Source organism: Peromyscus californicus, unplaced genomic scaffold (assembly GCF_007827085.1).
Source record: "Peromyscus californicus insignis strain IS unplaced genomic scaffold, ASM782708v3 Scaffold_8__1_contigs__length_139910024, whole genome shotgun sequence".
In the NCBI taxonomy this organism is placed as follows: Eukaryota; Metazoa; Chordata; class Mammalia; order Rodentia; family Cricetidae; genus Peromyscus; species Peromyscus californicus.
Window position 1 is genome coordinate 99,263,442 of NW_026294606.1, and position 6,296 is coordinate 99,269,737.

Sequence of the window (6,296 nt, forward strand, 5' to 3'; positions counted from 1 at the left end):
TTCCATTCCCAGGTCCCACATGGTGGAAGGAGAGAACCAACCCCAGCAAACTGTCCCTTGATTTCCACATGCCCACGAATGCACGCACATGCGCACATTAAATGTGTAACGCGGTAACTTCTATAATTAGCAAAGAAAAGATGCCTAAAAATTGGTAAAGGAATAACTATTTACCCAGTGTGTTCTGTGTGAACGGTACCACGAGGGCCTTAGTGACAGATAGGGGAGCATCTCTATTGAAGAAGAAATGAGAATGAAATGATAAGATCAAGATACCAGATTGTAAGTCTCCAGTAAAGGCATTGCATTGTTAATGAGGTCAGGCACCCTCTCAAGAGGAGACACAGCAGTCCTGACCCAGGGAGGGGCTACTCCATCTGTAACCTGACAAAGAGACCGAAGCCAGGGGGATCCAGCCTCTAAACACCCAAAGGCAGGAAATAGTGTTTGGACCAGGAGAGGTGACAGTATAGGAGTCAGGCGTGGTGGCACACGCCTTTAATCCCAGCACTCAGGAGGCAGACACAGGTGGATCTCTGAGTTCGAGGCCAGCCTGGTCCACAGAGTGAGTTCCAGGACAGCCAAGGCAGAAGGAAGGAAGGAAGGAAGGAAGGAAGGAAGGAAGGAAGGAAGGAAGGAAGGAAGGAAGGAAGGAAGGAAGGAAGGAAGGAATCTGACAGGATGGCAGTTAACATCCAGGGCCAGGAGCGCACATCGAGTCCGGGGCAGATGCGGGGATGGGGTCTGAACAGGAAGGGTGCTGTGAGGATGTGTATTCTTGGGCAGTGGGGAGCAGGGGCCTAAAGGCAGACAAGAGTCTCCAGCACGAGGTTCACCGTGAGGCTGTCAGGGCTCTAAAGGTGACTGATCCCCCAGGACTGTGGATGACAGAGTCTGGCCAAGGCCTACTGCCTTCCAGAGAACACTGGGGGTCTAGCTGGTTCCAGTAAAAATAGCCTGAGTTCTGACCTCGGGGGGAGTTCTAAGAATGGAGGAGATAGGAAGAAGGAGGGGCCATCAGGGTGTATGTAACCTAGGAAGGAACCAGCAATGTCTTCTCGGTGGGTGACAGGAGTAATGCCAGTCTCATGTCCCTGGACCACAAAGACACACAGAGAGTCAGTGTTCTAATTAGATGATTTTATTGCAGATGCTTGGAGAGGGAGGCAAGAACCACAGATTCAGTTGGCTTCCAAGATCTGCTGAACCCAGGGCATGAGGGCTGTGACTCGGGAATACACAGCAGGAGTGGAGGTGGAGCAGACACCGCTGCCCCAGGACACAATGCCTGCCAGGGTCCAGGCTCCATCCTTCTGGCAGACCAGAGGGCCACCAGAGTCACCCTGCAGAGAAAGACAAAGGACTTGTCTTCAACCCTGATAAGGATACCTGGACCTGGTGGGGTGCAAGGGAGAGTGTAGGCAAGTCCTTGGGGTTCACTGACGGCACCAGCTGTGCTCAGGTCCTCCTGGAAGGACCTACATCTAGCCTCCCTCTGTGAGTAGGAGACACACACAGCTCACAGAGCTGGTGGCAAAAGTGGGTACCCAGGGGCGGTACAGCACCAACTGGGCAGAGGTGCCACCCAGGGGTGACTGTTGGCATCAGCCCATCCTTTTCTGGGCACTGGGAAGGCATGAGGTTCAGCAGAGAAGGGCAGGGGGCAGTGGGAACCAGGCCACTGTGGGCCTGTGCTCTCCACTAGCCTGAGCAGGGCTCGGCAGGTCTGGGAGAGGGTGGGGTGGAGGCTGTACCATGCAGGAGGAGACACCACTGGCGCCTGCGCAGATCATCACATCAGTGATCTTGGATCCCCAGAACTCCTTGCATTCAGCGGTGGACACAATGGGCAGGGCTGCCTGCTGCAGCTTGTCAGGAGTCTTGAGGGCTACAGGGACAGAGGGAGTGGAGTTGGGTCCCTAAGTCCACCAGCAGACTGGAGAGCACCACTGGGCCTTCCAAGCATCTGTGGGGCAGCTGCTGTCAGGTTCCACCACAGGCAGGGCTGGGCCTCAAGCACAGCTGTCATATTGTTCTTGCCCTGCCCAGGCCCAGCCCTCCTTGTGGCCATGGGAAGTGGGTATGTAAGTTTTCAAGACAGCATGGCCCCCACCCTGCTGGAGTCTCAGAGACCCATGATGGGACTCACAGTCAGTCTAGGGCCAAAGAGGACAGTACCTCCTGCTGGGCTGAGGGCTTCCTTCCCACATCTTATCAGCAATCCTTTGTTTGTGCTGGGTGAGTTTTAAACCTTAAGCCTTAACTGACACATACTAATTGTTAACTTTATAGATTGCTAGTTAATATTTTTTTTTCCAGACAGTGTCTCATTACTTGGCTCTGGCTGCCTGGAACTCACAGGATCTGCCGGCCTCTGCCTCCCAAGTACTGGGATTAAAGTGTGCTGCCGTGTCCAGCTTTAATTCACAAATTTCAAATTAAGAAATGGAAAATGTATTAATGTTGAAATTTAGTAAAAGAAAGGAGGGAAAGAGGGAAGGAAGGAAGGAAGGAAGGAAGGAAGGAAGGAAGGAAGGAAGGTAGGAAGGAAGGAAGAAGGAAGGGAGGCAGACACCATGGAGGTCACACCTGGAGGAGCCTGCTGCCCAGGCAGCCTGACCCTGGGGACAGCCTCTGCTGAACAAGGCCACAGCACACTCACCATTGTACTTCGTCTTGCCCCAGCCAGTGGTGGCACACACTGTCCCCACAGGGAAGTCATCGTCAGCACTGGGCAGACACACGGCAGACACAGTGTCAGAGAACTGGGCAGGAGTGGCCAGCTTCAGCAGGGTGATGTCATTGCGCACAGTGAGCATGCTGAACTTGGGGTTCTTGAAAACCTGTGGGGACCAGAAGCTTAGCTGAGACCTAGGAAGAGCTGGGCTCTGCTGAGTTGCAGGGACAAGCTCCATTCCTGTTGGCCCCATCAGAACAGAACAGAAAGAATTCTAAGGATAGCCCCAGACCCACTGTGCCCCTCCTGTCCTTCAAGCAGGCAGGGGCTTTCTCTGCTGGCCTTGCCCACCCCCAGCTTGTGGGCTGAGCCCTTCAGCCACACAGCAGCTTATGTACCTTGGCGATCTTCAGAACCTGGACGTTCTCCTTATCGGAGCCCTGGTCAAACTCGCCGGCCACCACCACATCAGATGTCCTAGGCATCGAGACACATAGGGGTGAAGATGAAGAATGGGTCTGGTCCCCTCCCCAACCCCAAATAAAGCTGGAAGCAGAACCCCAAGATAGTCTGGGACTCACGAGACCCCGCAGTGGGCAGCAGTGACCACCCAGTCTTCGCTGATGAGGGAGCCCCCGCAGAAGTGAAAGCCAGTTTTGTCCTGGGGAAGAGGAAGAGGAAGGTCAGTGCCTCCCACGTGGGCATCACCCCAGAATGTGCCTTCATGTGCCCAGAATCCCCCTCTCACCTGCAGGGACACCTGCCAGGGCCAGGAGCCAGGGACAGCATCCTCTCCATTGACGATCCTGGACAGACCCGTCAGCACAGGTTGGATGGCAGGGACCCCACAGCCTTGGGGGATAGGGATAGTCATGATGTAGAACTCCTCAGCCAACTCAGATCCACTGAGACCATGCCATCTCCCCTGGAAACATCTGGCTCCCCTCTAACCTCTTGGCTCAGGGGGCCCCACACATACAGCCTCCTGACCCAGTTATCCTCCCAGGAATGAAAAGAGGCACAGCTGCCCTATCCAGGCATATCACAAGAAAGGACCAGAAAACAGGCTGGACCAGTAGCCTGTCTGCCTCAACCTCCAGGCTGGACCAGTGGCCTGTCTGCCTCAACCTCCAGGCTGGACCAGTGGCCTGTCTGCCTCAACCTCCAGGCTGGACCAGTGGCCTGTCTGCCTCAACCTCCAGGCTGGACCAGTAGCCTGTCTGCCTCAACCTCCAGGCTGGCCATTCTGGGGAACCTGCCTAGTTCTGTAACTATTCATCATGTGAAATTTGGTTCTTTAATTTTGGTTTTGTTTGTTTGTTTGTTTTTGAGACAAGGTTTCTCTGTGTAGTCCTGGCTGTTCTGGAAGTTCCTCTATAGACCAGACTGGGTTTGAACTCAGAGCTCACCAGCCTCTGCCTCCCCATTACTGGGATTAAAGAGGCACACCACCATGTCGACCTCAGTTCCTCAATTTTTAAAGAAAATTAGACTTTGTACAGGTGTGTTGGTGCACTCTTCTAATATTAGCACTCAGGAGACAGGCAGGGAGATCTGAGTTCAAGGCCAGCCAGGGATACATGGTAAGCCTCTGTCACACTTGACAGAGAGAGAGAGAGAGAGAGAGAGAGAGAGAGAGAGAGAGAGAGAGACAGAGACAGAGACAGAGAGAGAAAGAAAGAAGGGGACTTGATTCTAGACCATGACAGAACACGTCACAGAAGAAGAAGACAGGCAGAGGGAGCGTCAGGCATCCTGGGCATGCCGGGACCCACTTGCTACAGTGGCTAGCACATCTGCACAGGGGCTTCACAGTTTGTCTGTACTTTGGAGCATTGTGACCCTGTGACCAGCTCCACCACTTCTGGAGTTCTCTGACTCCTCAAGGGCCAGCATCTCTCTGTCTTGTGCACAGAGACAAGGAAATGGACAAGGCCCTTCGATGATGACTGATCTACCCCCCAAAGTCACAATAATCCATTTTTATAATAGCCCAAACAATGAGAACTAAGAGTCATGTGTTCTCACAGCAGAGTATTTTAAGTGAGTGAGTTGGGTCTCCATGGCAACCCGGGTTGATCTACCACATTCTGAGTGGAAAAAGAGCATGTTGTAAAACTGACAGAGTCAGATACTGTTTATGTAATTTGAAGGTTATTTGCTTATGGATATATAAATATGTAGTGTGTTTGTATAAGCCTGAAGAAAATTGACTCAGAGTAGAGTGTGGGAGGGAGCAAAGGGAAGCTTGGCTGAATCTGGGTTATCATTTATAAAGAAGTATTTGGTCTGGTGGTGGTGGCATACACCTTTAATCCCAGCACTGGGGAGGCAGAGGCAGGGGGATCTCTGTGAGTTGGAGGCCAGCGATGTCTACCGATTTCCAGTACAGCCAGGACTACTGAGGCTGAGGAGATGGCTCAGTGGATAAGAGCATTCACCTTTAATGATGACCTCAGTTCAGATCCCTGACACCCACGTAAAGAAACAAAATAGGCTGGTGTAGTAGCAAATGCCTATAGTCACAGCTGCTCTGAAGGCTGAGGCAGGAGAACTGCTTGAGCCCAGGAGTTGGCAGACTGAACAACAGGGTGAGATGGTACTTCAGAACAAAATAAGCAACAGCAATTAAAAAACAAAAACAAAACAAAAGGGAGGGATAGAGAGTCTTCTGAAACTGAGTGTAATGGCGCACGCCTGTAATCAGGCACTTGGGAGATGGAGGCAGGAAGGACTACATTAGACCCTGTCTCCGCAGGAAGCATCATTTCCCAAGTGCAAGGACCACAGGACATACCACCACCTCTGGCTAATCTCTCCCCTTTGTTTTCACCAGTTATTTTCTTTGTTTTGTAAATGAAAAGCAAAATGTTAAGGTGGTTGTGGTGGCTGGCACTGTCTTTAACCCAAGGACTTGGGATGCTGAATCAAAAGGATCGCTCAAAGTTTGAACCAGCCTGGACTGCATAGTAAATTCTAGGCTAACCTGGGCTACACAGTGAGACCCTGTCTCAAACAAAAAAAGCAAACAAGAGAAAGAAAGCAAAATGCTCAGCATTTGCCAGCATGGTAACTAAACCCCCAGAAGGGCAGCTGACTCCTGATGGGCCACAGCACCCCCACCTCAGCCACATCTGGATCTACAGCCCACTGCTGGGCCCTGACTTGTCTTTCTGCTCCTGAAGCAGGGTATGAGGGCCCCGAAAGTCCTCACTGAGGTTTTAGTGTCCTGGTCGTGGTTCAAGCAGGAAGGGTGGAGGATCAGCTCTTTCAGTACAACTCCCTCCTTATGACCCCTTCCCTCTGATGGGACCTGAGCCCCAGCACTTACCAAAGGTGGCCCCCACAAGGGCAAAGCAGGACACGAGCCAAAGGAATGCCATGGTGCGGGTCAGGGAAGTGAGGCTTGCCTAGTCTGAGACTCTTTTATGTCCCCTAGGGTCCCCAAGCTCCACCCAGTCCCTGTGACCCTAGCCAACTTGGAAGGCCCAAGAGCCACCTCCCTGCTATCCAGAGACCTTGGACAGAAGTGGGGGCCAAGCTGCTTATCACAGTCGGGCTTGGCTCTTAGCCTGCCATGTCCAGCCCATGGGAAAAGGACAGCTGCCCTGACGGAACA

At 52.5% G+C, this 6,296-nt stretch overlaps 1 protein-coding gene across 1 annotated transcript; it reads right to left on the minus strand.

Annotated features, from left to right (window-relative positions):
- Positions 1-1,181: 1,181 nt before the first annotated feature.
- On the minus strand, positions 1,182-3,912 carry LOC128104166 (chymotrypsinogen B-like). The gene is made up of 6 exons (XM_052728956.1): positions 3,426-3,912; positions 3,259-3,338; positions 3,076-3,154; positions 2,663-2,843; positions 1,755-1,888; positions 1,182-1,343 (listed from the first exon to the last, which is right to left on the minus strand). Exons 1-6 carry the CDS (start codon positions 3,549-3,551, stop codon positions 1,182-1,184), a joined length of 762 nt encoding a protein of 253 aa, XP_052584916.1. The 5' UTR covers positions 3,552-3,912.
- Positions 3,913-6,296: the final 2,384 nt, after the last annotated feature.

What these genes read in the sequence shown, in the direction of transcription:
- LOC128104166 (XM_052728956.1), bottom strand. Translation starts at nt 3,551, where the DNA reads ATGACTATCCCTATCCCCCAAGGCTGTGGGGTCCCTGCCATCCAACCT. An exon ending in AGGTTCTGAAGATCGCCAAG is followed by an intron (nt 2,844 to 3,075) that starts GTACATAAGCTG and finishes TGGTCCCCACAG; the next exon opens with GTTTTCAAGAACCCCAAGTT. An exon ending in GGGCAAGACGAAGTACAATG is followed by an intron (nt 1,889 to 2,662) that starts GTGAGTGTGCTG and finishes CTGTCCCTGTAG; the next exon opens with CCCTCAAGACTCCTGACAAG.